The sequence below is a fragment of the Anolis carolinensis genome, chromosome 3 (assembly GCF_035594765.1).
Source record: "Anolis carolinensis isolate JA03-04 chromosome 3, rAnoCar3.1.pri, whole genome shotgun sequence".
In the NCBI taxonomy this organism is placed as follows: domain Eukaryota; kingdom Metazoa; phylum Chordata; class Lepidosauria; order Squamata; family Dactyloidae; genus Anolis; species Anolis carolinensis.
In genome coordinates this window covers 278,254,599-278,268,581 of record NC_085843.1, presented here as the reverse complement: position 1 = coordinate 278,268,581, position 13,983 = coordinate 278,254,599, and the positions used below count along the sequence as shown (strand labels likewise).

The window sequence follows — 13,983 nt, the reverse complement described above, 5'->3', positions numbered from 1 at the left end:
TGAAAAATGGGACATGCATGGCAAAACAACATCAGAGAATGGTCAAGATGGGAGTGGTTATTATTGAGGAGAGATACACCGGGCTGTGGCGCAGCTGGTTAGTAGCCAGCTGTGATAAATCATTACTGACCGAGAGGTCATGAGTTAGAAGCCAGCCTGGGTTGCAGTGAACTTTTGATCATTAATAGTCTAGCTTGCTGCCCGAAAGACAGTTGCATCTGTTGAGTAGGAAATCTCAGAAGCGCTTTATGCGGGGAGGCTAATTTAACTAATTTACGACACCATAAAACCTTCCAACAGTACAGAAGAATGAGGAAGTACTCCGTGTTTATTATTTATTTATTTATTTCCAATATTTCTACCCCGCCCTTCTCCCCGAGGGGACTCAGGGCGGCTTACACAACTGGTGTTGTCGAAGGCTTTCATGGATGGCATCACAGGGCTGTTGTATGTCTTTCGGGCTGTGTGGCCATGTTCCAGAAGTATTCTCTCCTGATGTTTTGCCCACATCTATGGCAGGCATCCTCAGAGGTTGTGAGGTATGGCTCTGAGGATGCCTGCCATAGATGTGGGCGAAACGTCAGTAGAGAATACTTCTGGAACATGGCCACACAGTCCGAAAGACATACAACAACCGAGGAAGTACTCCATCAAGTACTCGGTGTCACAAGTGGATGGTGAAGCGGCAGCTCCCCCCATGGACGGAATAGAGCACAACCTCATGAAGTCAGAAGCTGGAATGTTAAATTGCTTCTGTGTCTGTCTATATGTCATATGTCTAATGGCATTGAATGTTTGCCATGTATATGTGCATTGTGATCCGCCCTGAATCCCCTTCGGGGTGAAAAGAGTGCAATATAAATACTGTAAATAAATAAATACACAATCTAGGAGAATGTGAAGTATTTTGCTTTCACCTGATCCACCTGGGAAGGGTAGAACCCCCTCCTATCATCTCCCTCTACTACATTAACTGAGTGCAAAATGCTTTTGCACTCTGAATTCAGTTTGCAGTACCTGAAGCTGAAAGTAAAGGGGAAAAGGTGGAAAGAAGACAATATGGGGCCTTTAAAAAAACTGAAATAGTAGGATGATTGGCTTAACTAGGAGTGTCCATCATGAGAGTTGAAGAATATTGTAAAATGTTGTAGAGATGTGCAGAAGGAGGTATGTGTCACAAGAAGCTTGTACTGCTTACTTCAGGAATGAGACAAGCTTGTTTCTAGATAACCTTGGGAAATTCACACTCACTCCGAGGAAGGCAGTGGCAAACCCATTTTGAACAAATTCTCCAAGAAAGGTTCTCCTTAGGGTGCCTGTAAGTCAGAAATGGCCTGACGGCACACAGCAGCAAGGAATGGTTCTCCCCAAATTGTTGTAAGGTTTATTTTTGTAATCTGAGATGGTAGGGAACTCTCCTTCTACATGTCTTCCCTACAAGATAGTCTAAAAGCCTCCCTTCCCACCTCCTGACCATTCCTAAAACATCACTCTCTTCTTTGGGGAAACCTGTGAGTTGTAGCTGAAAGGTCCCATGTCACATTGCATTGGAAGCTCTTTCCTACCTGATACTCCAAAGTACCATTGGCATGCAGCTTGAACTTGGCAGAACCCACGGCCCCGGTCCGGGTGGGAATCAGGGCATCTCCCCCACACAGGACACTCTGTATGGCTGGAAACAAGAAAGAATAAATTTGCCAGAATCAGTGACAAATCAAATCCATACAGTGAAGTCATCAATTGTCTAGGAAACTACATATATTCAAGCATATGGGTATGGGACAACTTTCCCGCTGGGAAACCTCACCCCATAGCTTGTATCCTGGAAAGGATTGTGTGCCATTTCTGATTTACATTTGGGTCTGTTTTGACCAGATATTACAGTCAGATCTCCATATTTGCTGGAGTTAGGGGCACAGGACCCACACAAAAGCAAAAATCCAGACATTTAAAAATTGCTATATTTTTAAACACTTATCTAAGAAGCTTTAATTCTTGAGCCAGAATTTGGTAATAGAATTAGATTTGAAGACCTATTCATTTCTAGAAATAACATTTCAATAAAATCTGTGAATAATCAAATCTGCAGAAGTCAAACCCACAAATGTGGAATATTATCCGTAGTACTTTGGGATAGCTGGTGGCTTTTCTGAGGAGGAGGAACTAAACTGCCATGTTTGTTTGTTTCTTTGATATCTTGATTTTTCCTATATGGGATGAATTTTGAATTGTCATGAAGTGAAGGACAGCCAGAAAAAATAGCTGATAAAAATAGATTTGATTTGGAAAACTGGTAAGGTGCTTCAATGGCCACAAAACTGGTTAACACCTTCCGTACCTCATCTTTAATGGAGAGCCTCAGTGCAGGCAGATGTTCACTGGCTAAAGCATCCATAATGACATGACAATCACTTTATTAACCTGGGAAAAGACTCATCTAGTCAAGCACTGTACTCACAGGAAAGTTCCTCCTTATAGGTCCCCAGGTTGCTGGCACGCAAAAAGCACTCCCTATTGCTATTGCCGCCACCACCAGTTCAGAAGTAAACTGCTTCTAAACCTTTTGGTATCATGGTTAACAGTCATTGACAGATTTCTCCTCTATGAATTGGTTTGAACCTCTTTTGATACCATCAAAGCCAACAGCCAAGACTTGTGGCACTAAGTTCCAATAAGAAAAGGTGCATTGGAGAAGAATTTCCTTTTGTCCATACCTTGCATGGCCCAGGCTAACTGTGTTGAGAGACAAAGACAAATGCATTCTCAAGTACACAGTTTCTGTATTGCTTCAAGTTCACAGAGAAGAAAGACGTACTTGTTGGATTTTATACTTGATTGATATGGAAGCCCACCCAGGAAAATAAGTGGCAACCTTCCTTCAGTGTCATGGGATACTAGGGGTGCATCTACTCTGTAGAATGAATGCAGTGTGGATTACATAACTGCATTGGCTCAGTGCTATATGGGATTATGGGAGGGTTTACAGCAGGGGTCCCCAAACTAAGGCCCGGGGGTCGGATGCGGCCCTCCAAGGTCATTTACCTGGCCCCCGCCCTCAGTTTTATAATATAATCTTTTTATATCAGTTTTAATAATATAATATATTGTATATACATATAATATTGATAATAATATTATGTTATACAATATAATACTTATAATAATTCCATATAATAATATTAATTATATGTTATATATTACATATTATATAATAGTATAGTGGTATAGTTCAATATAGTAATATATAATGCTAATATTGTGCTATGCTAATAATATAATATATTGTATGTACATACAGCTGCTTTGAGCCCCCTTCTGGGTGAGAAGGGTGGGATATAAATGTAGTAAATAAATGCAGTAAATAAATAATTAATTTTAGACTTAGGCTCGGCCAAAGTCTGAAATGACTTGAAGGCACACAACAACAACAACAATCCTAATTAACTTGACTATCTCATTGGCCAGTAGCAGGCCCACACTTTCCATTGAAATCCTGATAGGTTTATGTTGGTTAAAATTGTTTTCATTTTTAAATATTGTATTGTTCTTTTGTTGTTGTTGTTGTTGCACTACAAATAAGGCATGTGCAATATGCATAGGAATTTGTTTGTATATTTTTTTTCAAATGATAATTCGGCCCCTCAACAGTCTGAAGGATAGTGGACCGGCCCTCTGCTTCAAAAGTTTGAGGACCCCTGGGTTTACAGTGCCTTTAGTCTCTCTCTGCCAAAAAGTGTCAGTGCCTCACCAAACTACACATCTCAGGATCTCATGGTATTTGGTCCATGGATGTTAAAGTGATTCTATGATTCTATGAAAGTGGTGTCAAACTCCCTTAAGTCTACAGTGTAGTTGCATCCTAGATCTCCCTTCACCACCCCAGCTCAACTCTACTCACTGTCACAGCTTCTCTTGATAGTGATGTGTCCCGCAATCTGGTGCCCAAATCTGCCCTCCACGTCTGCCATTATCCTCAGTTGGCCTTGCGCCAGCCACAGCATCTCTTGGTTGGTCAATCCCGTCAGCACTTCTGCAAAGTCAGGGTCCTAGGGAGGGGAAGAAAGAAGGCAGAGGGCAGTGGGACCATTCAGACACTTGTAGATGTGCAAGGAGAAGGAGAGAGAGATCTTAAGACCCAGATTTTAAAGGGAAAATATATATTGTGACTTGCCTGTGAAGTGACATTGGCCATGACCACTCTCAGGACTGTGTCTTCATGAAGAACCTGGACTCTCAAGGGGATCTGGGGGGATCCTGGGGAGGGAGGAGAGGAAGGAAGGAAGGAAGGAAGGAAGGAAGGAAGGAAGGAAAAAGGACATGGTTTGTTGTACTATCCCTTTGCAACCTTGAATGTTTCCATACCAGGGCATATGCAAAATTCTGAATCTGGAAATGAATCTGTTAAACTACAACTCCCGGAATCCTTCAACACACATCAGAGTTATAATCCCCAAAGGAAACTTCTCCAAACTCAGCCAAAACTGTCCTGTTTAGTTTCATAGCAGAACTGGCAAAGGTTACATTCTTGAACTAAAACTCTCAGAGTTCAGCAACTAGCCTGCCTGCAGGAGTTTTGGAGTCTGAATCCAAGGAGAGTATCACACTACCATTTAACACAGGTTACAGCTTCCTTAACTGTGAATAAAAGTGCAAATCACTGCATGACTTCTTTTTAAATTTGTTATTGGCAAAGAATAGGTTAATAGTAGTTTTATAGAACAATTGAGATCCAACTTTTGACTTCAGAACCTGTTTCTAACCAGCTCTAATAATGCATAACAAGACAGAATCACCTCTGACACTTGAGTGGGGAAAGATAGGAAGTATGTGACATTCATTGAGAGCTGATTTCGCCTTCTCAGCCAGATGCAAGGGGAAAATTGCATCTTGGACCCAAGATCAAACTGGATCTTTTCTCAACATTGTAGAAATTAATTTGGTTTTTACACCCTTTCAATTGTCTTGGCTCAATGCAAGGGACTCCTAAGAGTTGTGGTTGGGGAGACAACAGGAATTTTTGGGCAGAAGTCTAAAGACCTTTTGAAACTACAGCATTGAGTCATAGCAGTTAAAGGGATGTCAAACTGCAAACCTCAATGAAATCTGAATGATGTTTTGATTTTAGTTATATCTTTGAGCTGAAGAAAGGAGAAAGAGTTAAAATTTATTTTGTGGCGAGAAGAGGCATCATATCTTTCCTCTGTGTCTTATCAGAATTATTTCTCAACATTCCAGCTGAAAGCACCTTCATAAAGAATTTGTGTGGAAATGAGTGGGGCTAGGCAGGCATCCTCCTATTTCAGACAAGATAGATTTATCACAGGAGAACCCATTTTAGGAGATAATGTCTCTAAAGAGTTTATTATAGCACTGTATGTAATGGGACTGGAGCATCTATGGATTTTGGTATCCATGGGGTCCGGGAAACAAACCCCAGAGGATACCAAGAGCCCACTGTATGTATGTATTTGTGCACAGAGCTCTTCACAGCATTTAACCTATTTGGGGATAGGCCATATTACTCTAGATACCTCCTACATATCTTGTAAAATCCAGAGCGAATTGTCCATGCTGTTGACATGAATGACAGTAGTCACCACTGCTACACACCTAAATTTTATTCAAAAGGCCCAGCTCTCTTAATCTGGAACAAAGACGTTTCTAGCTCTCTGGGTTTCCCCCTCACTTCCCTTCTTACCTCTGTCTGTTCCAGAATCCAGAAGGCCCCTGGTTACCAGGACAAAATGTAGATTGTTCTCTGTATCACTCAAAGTAAGCATAGCGATGCCCCCCATGCCGAGGTGGGTTGGATCAACAGAGGTCAAGATAGCGCTGAATGTTTCTGAAACAAAGAAGAGAGCCCACTGCAGTTCCCTGGGCAAATCACACAAGCTGTTTGTCCAGCCTCTAGCCTCCCGCTCTTGGAGCTATCCATGGTGTTATCCATGACTTGTTTACTGGTATGTTCTCTATGCTTGACCTACCTTGCTTTTGGCATCTGCCCTTTGCTGGCCAATCTTGAGCTTGATTTTTGCTGTGCCAATGGACTTTGTCCACTGGCACTGAAGGGTTGGTCATTGATCATGTCTTTTGGCAAACCAACTCAAGCTTGACTAGACCTGGCTCACCAGACTGTGGAGCTGGACTTCTTGACTACCTCCTTGAGAACCCAGGTGCAGCAGTGTCCCCAGTTAGGCTAAAGCCCACACTCCACAGGACCCATAAGCTAAAATCATGCATCAAATGTTTTTCACAGTATGCATGGAGTCAAGCCCAGCTTTCCGTGGGAAGGCTAATATTCAAACAAATGTGCCAAATAGACTGTTACTCAATTATATTCTGACTGAGCCATTCATATGGATGGCCTTGTTATGAATTTTTTAGCTATGGGACTGATAGCCTGAAAGTAAACACTATATGAAAGTGAGAAAAGGATTTCCCCACCAAACAAGGCTTTGCCTAAAAAAAACCCCAAAACCTTTCTCACACTTCCAATTTTTTCAGACATATTTTCCCCTAAATAATGCCAAATGGCTTCCAGGAGTGGCAGTTTACCATTATTGTTGTTGTCAACTGCCAGCAAGTCAATTAAACTTATGTCCACCCCTTGAATGAGAGACTTCCAAGACATCTTTATCATCAATAGCCCTTCTTAGGTCTTGCAGACTTAGGTCATTCATGGCTGCCTTGATTGAGTCTATCCATCTGTATTGCTGGCTTCCTCTTTTCCTACTGCTTTCTACGTTAACAAGTATTACTGCCTTTTCTAGTGAGTCTTGTCTTCTCGTAATATGGCCAAAGTACAACAGTTTTGTCCTCTTTGTTTCTAGGGAGAGTTCAAGCTTGATTTGCTCTAGAACCCATTTATTTATCTTTTTAGCAGTCTGTGATATCTGCAGAACTCTTCTCCAGCACCAAATGTGTTTTCTTCCTATCTGCTTTCTCCCCTGGGCAGCTTTTGCAACCATACAGAATTAAATGAGTTAGATCTACCCGCTCCCCTTATTGGTTACCTGCAAAGAGAGCCCGGTGTTTGATGATTTTTCCTCGGATTTCGCCTGTTGGATGAGACCTGGTGACAAGGGATACATGCAGTTGGTCCACTTTCAACATCCAGATGGAGGACTTTTGCAGGTTCCGCCACATACCACAGATCTATGGGGAGGACAGCCAGGGAAAGAGGCAAGGAAGATAGTTTTGGTTAGAATTAATTTAGGGATATAATTAGTTGAGGGAATGCTGGGCCACATCAAGGAAAAAAGGGTTGGAATGCTTCTCTGATCTATATAAACAGCTGCATTATTTAGCACCAATAAAGCTTATTTTATAGCAGTAACATATCTCAGAGTCTCCGGCGATGCAGCGGGTTAAACCACTGAGCTGCTGAACTTGCTGACCAAAAGGTTGGTGGTTTGAATCCGGGGAGTGGGGTGAGCTCCCGCTGTTAGCCCCAGCTTCTGGCAACCTAGCAGTTCTAAACATGCAAATGTGAGTAGATCAATAGATACTGCTCTGGCAGGATAGTAACAGCACTCCATGCAGTCATGCCAGCTACATGATCTTGGAGGCATCTACGGACAACACTGGCTCTTCGGCTTGGAAATGGAGATGAGCACCACACCCGAGTGAGACACAACTGGACTTGATGTTGGGGAAAACCCTTACCTTTACTTTAACACACCTCAGTGATTGGCACTATTAGGGAAGCCTGGAGTTATCCAGTTTCTGGACAATAACATCCACTTACCATGCCGTCCTGAAGAGAGATGCCCTTCTGCACAGGGTGCTCAAAGAGGACACTTCCATTGGGAGATGTGAAACGGACCCGGCTTGGCTGATCCAGCCTACAAAAAGAGAAGAAATGGTTTGTGTCTGGAGAACAGAAGACTGAAAAAGTGGTCTAAAACTATCTTGCAGGGATCTCTGGAACCACAATGACCCACACTTGCTTCAGCTGGACTTTTCAGAGACTGAGTCTATGAATCTTTTGAAGACACTACTGAGCTGTGGAGTTATAGATATCTTTGGTTCAGGGAGATGTCTTGGAGGAACAGATTCATATGTGCGACAGGCTTCTGAGCATTTCCAGTTTGGAACTGAGATCAAGAAAAAAAGTTAATTTTAGAACTACAAATCTTGAAATAGATTGCCAGCAAGGTAACACCAAATAAGAATTTTTCTTGGCTTTAATTACGGACCCATTGTTTCATTGAGGAATCCCAAGACCAGCAACAGATGCATAGCAGCTCAGTGCACCATCCTCCCTCACCAGACTTGCAAAATGAAAATGTATACTTGGCCTGGTGGGAGGAATAACAGTCTTTGTGGCTGGTTTTGGGGATGTGCACATGCATGTTGACAATTAGTCACCGCCCGGCTATGCAAAGGCAGGAAGAAAGAGGAGAGCCTGCTGCACACAGTCCTGTCTTTCTCTCCCAGAGAAGGATGATTGGTAAAGACAACTTTAACAATGAGAGGAGATGGATTGACTGTAGCTTTCCGGAGTCAAGCCGGGAGGCAGAAGACCTCCCCAAGGCACCAATCCACAGCAAAGGCAGGCAGTGGGTGGGTGGGTGGGTGGGGGGGGGAGGCCTGGGAACATGAGGATGCAGCAATTGTTTGTTGGATTCATTCCCATTTGCCTCCAAATTTGTTTTTAATAAAAATAATAGTAACCATAACATGAAGAGCACTTCTGCCTGGGATGTACACGGTGCAATGAGAAAACAGGATTCAACAGTCTAATGGTTTCTCAATAATATTTGAGACAAACCAGTGCAAGATGAAGTGATGATGCCCAAGAAGCAGAAAAATCATTGGACAGGGCAGGAAGAAGAGGGGCACCGAAAGTCCTTTTTGCTTTAGGCAACAGTGGGTTATTTGTGTTTGTACAGAGCACAGTACACATTATATATGATACACAACACAGAATCAGCTGGGAGGGAACTCAGAGGTCATTTAGTCTATCTCCATGATCAGATGAAAACATGCTGACACTCCACATACTACACAGCACATAGATAGCACGTGAATTTAATACAGTCTATGGGCCACATGAGATTTGTAGGCCTCATTTTATGGTCACCAAAACTTTCACATCGGTAATGCTACAGCAAGAGTGGGCAACTGAGCAGAAGTGAGGTCATTTCTGTCAGAGTATTTGCAGCGCAGCGGTAGTTGGATGGAAGCAGTGGAGCTCATTACAAAGAGACACTCAGAGACGTTGGTAAAACTATTTACAAAGTTTTACTGTATGCAGCAGTAATCAACACAAACAAGACTTGCAGACGACAGATGAACACAGGAATGTTCTGTTCTTCAACAGAACTTGACTCGAACTCTAGGCAGACAGAACTCAACTGAACTGATGCAGTCGTAATGCACACACACTTGTGTCTGGATACTCCCTAGTTCGAGCCACATATCAAGGTCATCATAGCTTCTTGGCAATTAACTCTTTCCACATTATGGTACATTCTGGATGATGCAATCAGTTGCAATACAAGCATGGCACAAATTGCATTTAATCACTATCAATACACAAATCCCACATTAACAATTTTTTCCCCTCCCATACTTTCATAGGACCACCACATCAGTGGATCTGACAAGATCAGAATTGATGTTATGTCAGCACCAATTCAGTTTTGGATTTATTTGGGTGCAATGCTTTTGGGCAGGGATACTAAGGTTTTTGACCTAACTGGAATTTTGAAGTGCTCTGGGGCCCAAAATGACACATTTTGCTGAAGCATTGAGATATGTTTTTGGCAAATTTGGATTGAAAAATACTTTGTGAATCTGTAAAACAATCAATGGAGGCAGTAGAAATCTGTGTATCAGGTCTAAGAGGGGGACCACCATCTTGTCCTTTGCCCTGGGCATTGCACTGTCTTAAGCCTACCTTGACTCTCTCATTCAAAATCAGATCCATTGCCTGTTTTAGGGCGAATCATGACTGGGATGTAACCAAATTGCAGACAGACACATCCTTGCCTTGGACTGGTCCTATGAAGGCATCTTAGAAGGCTTAAGAAGAGGACTTCACCCACCTTTCATAGTTGATGGAGAACAGCAGATGGGAACGGAGAAGAGTGAGCCTGGCTTTGGCTACAGCGCTGGTTGCAGGCATCCGCGGCTCAAAGCCACTGGTGAGCAAGGCAACAAATTCTGGGAATCAAAATGGTAGTTTTTGTCATCCTTTCAAAGGTATAAGCAATCTACAGACCTTAGGTGAGCAAGATATAGTTTTGTTTTCTCAAAAATGTAAGTTCTTTGGAATGAGACAACGTAATTGTATACACCAGCATCACTCAGCTTTATAGCAACGTTCACCACCAACGCCCACCTTCTCACACTTCCTCTGTCCTAAATAGTTTCACATGACAGCCATCATATAACAGGCATGGGCAAACTTCGGCCCTCCGGGTGTTTTGGACTTCAGCTCCCACAATTCCTAACAGCAAAGTTTGTCCATACCTGATATAGCACAATGGTCATAATTTTTCTGCTAATTAATACATTCCCAAATTTATTACAAAAGTGGTTGGACATATTATCCAAATTTAAGGGTGTGGAAACTGGGCATGTGGGTTTTTTTTTTTTTTGGTAGATCAGGCATCCTCAAACTCCAACCCTCCAACTCCCAGAAGCCTTAGCCACTTGTTCAATGGTCAGGAATTCTGGGAGTTGGAGGCCTAAACAGCTGGAGTTCCAGAGTGTGAAGATGGCTGTTGGATTTTGGAAATGACTAACCTGAAACCTTAGGCGCCACTTTAGCCATTAAATGGAAACTGGGATTGAAATTGGCTTTTGCAAGTGCTTACTCTGCAATTCTAGGCACCACACTTGATTATTGCATGACACTTGTCCTGTACTTTACCCACTCTTTTGATCTTGTTATGGTGTTTATTCTATTAGTCCTACCTGATAGCTATACTGTAGGCCGAAGTGTGGAATTTTGGCCTAGGTTCCTTGCTATCAGTCACACTTTGCCTTGGCTTATGCCATTTTTACCATATGAGCCGGGCTGTGGCGCAGCTGGCTAGTAACCAGCTGCAATAAATCACTACTGACCGGGAGGTCATGAGTTCGAAGCCCGGGTCGGGTTAAGCCCCCGACCATTAAATAGCCCGGCTTGCTGTTGACCTATGCAGCCCCGAAAGACAGTTGCATCTGTCAATTAGGGAAATTTAGGTACGCTTTATGCGGGAGGCTAATTTAACTAATTTACAACATCATAAAACTGCCAGCAAAACACGAGGAATGGAATGAGGAAGTACAGCCACTACTGGACAGTGAAGCAACAGCTCCCCCTGTGGCCGGAATCGTGAAGCTGGAAAAAAATTTTAAATGCCTCTGTCTGTCTATATATGTTGTTTGTCTGTTGGCATTGAATGTTTGCCATATATGTGTTCATTGTAATCCGCCTTGAGTCCCCTTCGGGGTGAGAAGGGCGGAATATAAATACTGTAAATAAATAAATAAATAAATGAGTCCTACTCCGGCCATACTGCCATCTTGCCTGTTTTATATATTTTATATATTACACCCTTTCGTTGTAGAACCACTCAATGGAGTGATTTGTAATTGCTCTTACTAGGTATTATATTGTTTTAAAATGTTGGAATTTTAAACATGTTTGCCCTGGTGGCAAAGTGCGTTAAAGCACTGAGCTGCTGAACTTGCAGACCAAAAGGTCCCAGGTTCAAATCCCGGGAGCGGCGTGAGTGGCCGGTGTTAGCTCCAGCTCCTGCCAACCTAGCAGTTCGAAAACATGCCAATGTGAGTAGATCAATAGGTACAGCTCTGACAGGAAGGTAACGGCGCTCCATGCAGTCATGCTGGCCACATGACCTTGGAGGTGTCTATGGACAACGCCGGCTCTTCGGCTTAGAAATGGAGATGAGCACCAACCTCCAGAGTCAGACATGGCTGGACCTAACGTCAGGGGGAACATTTACCTTTACCTTACCTTGTTAATTACTGTTATATTGGTTTCTTGTATTTTGTATTATATATATGTATTGATTGTTTTTATTATGTGTAAACCGCTCTGAGTCCTTATTGGAGATAGAGCAGTATATAAATAAAGTGTTGTTGTTGTTGTTGTTGTTGTTGTTGTTGTTGTTGCAGGTGGATAGGCATAGATGCACAAGCATCTACAGTAGTGGTTTTCAACCTGTGGGTCCCCAGTTGTTTTGGCCTACAACTCCCAGAAATCCCATCCAATTTACCAGCTGTTAGAATTTCTGGGAGTTGAAGGACAAAACATCTGGGGACCCGCAGGTTGAGAAACCCTAATCTATGGGTTCATCTCCACAGTTTAAGGAATGCAGTTTGGCACCACTTTAACTGCCATGGCTCACTGCTGGGAGTTGTAGTTTAGTGACGTATTAGCACTTTTTTTGCAGAAAAGGCTAATGGCCTGGTAAAACTACAGTAAAACTAATTTGAACATACATGGGGAAAGGGTCTTGTGTCCTCAGGCTGCAAACATGGAAGCATTCTACAATGAAATGCTCAATTTAATGACATTTTAAACAAATAAATCTATTTCAACCCACACTGACCCAGGGTATTCATTTTTAAAAGCCATCCTTTCTAGATCATGCAACTCACAAAGGCATTACTCGAGTCCCTTGTACTCCAATTATTTCTAAAATACTGAACCACAGGTTCCCATCTTCCTCACATCAATGCATATTTGCGGTACTTCGTAATGCTCTTTGCATAACCTTCCCAAACTGATCCCAGATTTTCTTAATCAGTCCTTGTTCTGCTGGGTTTTTGATTACTCATCCATATTTGAATGAATAACATCCTTGCAGTTGTAATTATGTGTAGAACTGGCTCTACGCATAATTACAAAAATAAAAGATTGGGGTGGACAAAGGGAAGGCATCCCCAATCTTTAATTTTTGCAGCATTCAGTCCCTCCAGATTCCTCTTCTTTCCAAGCCAAATAAAAATGTTTACAAATTGCCTGTCCTGCAAGTCCCCAGGAGAGGCAATCTACCTTTAAATAGCTTGCAGGCCTCCTTAAGCTAGATCACATTTTTAAATACCTCTATGTTTCAAAATCAGAAAAGAACTTCCAGTCATTTCCAGGGATTTTGTGTGTGTGTGTGTGTGTAGAGGGGGGGTGGGTTGGGCAGAGTTTTGGCTGCCTATGAGTGAATCTACACTGTGGAGTTACTGCAGTTTGACACCACTTTAACTGCTATGGTTCAATGCTATAGAATCCTGGGATTTGTCATTCAGTGAGACACCAGCACTCTTTGGCAGAATAGGTCAAAGAACTTGTAAATCTACATCTCCCAGTATTCCATAGCATTGAGCTATGGCACTTAAAGTGGTGTCAAACTGCATTAATTCTACAATGTAGATGCATCCTGTATGGCATGTCATGGCATTGTAGGGTAGACAGTTCTGTTTTGGACTAACCACAGTTGCCTAGTCTTGATTTAGAGCACAGATGAGGAGCATGTGTCCAGATTAGGAGTGGAAATCATATTCAAAAATACTTGCTCCTAGGATGAAACGTATGTTTCCTGACTATCAGGAAAGGCTTTTGGGAGGAAACATCAGCCATGGAGAATCCTGAACTATTGTTCTGATATCTGAACATCCCAAATCGTGGATGAAAAAAACAAACAAAAACTTTCCAGCTTGGGCTGCAATGGTGCTGTTGAGAATCTGTGGACATTCTCCTAGGGTGCATCTCCATTATAGAATTAATGCAGTTTAACACCATTTTAGCTGCCATGGTCCCTTGCTATAGAATCATGGGAGTTGTGGTGTTACAATGGCTGAAAGAGAGCTGTTTCACCATATGGCAATTCCCAGGATTTCATAGTATTAACCCATAGCAATTAAACTGATCTCAAACTACTGTACACTAATTCTACAGTGCAGATGCAGTCTAGCTCCTCCAGTGATATTCTATGATGAGATTCAGGTGGAAAATGACCACAAATGGAG

The 13,983-nt window shown here is 42.4% G+C and overlaps 1 protein-coding gene across 2 annotated transcripts in view; it reads right to left on the bottom strand.

The window, feature by feature from the left end:
* chrd (chordin) overlaps window positions 1-13,983 on the bottom strand; it is a 71,343-nt gene that overhangs the window by 31,775 nt on the left and 25,585 nt on the right. For both annotated transcript variants that reach the window (XM_062976825.1, XM_062976824.1), the window contains exons 5-11: window positions 10,053-10,170; window positions 7,748-7,844; window positions 7,014-7,155; window positions 5,699-5,842; window positions 4,172-4,254; window positions 3,899-4,046; window positions 1,566-1,672 (exon numbers count right to left, since the gene is read on the bottom strand). In XM_062976825.1, the coding sequence (XP_062832895.1) occupies window positions 1,566-1,672; window positions 3,899-4,046; window positions 4,172-4,254; window positions 5,699-5,842; window positions 7,014-7,155; window positions 7,748-7,844; window positions 10,053-10,170 (839 nt within the window). The remainder of the gene's footprint in view (window positions 1-1,565; window positions 1,673-3,898; window positions 4,047-4,171; window positions 4,255-5,698; window positions 5,843-7,013; window positions 7,156-7,747; window positions 7,845-10,052; window positions 10,171-13,983) is intronic.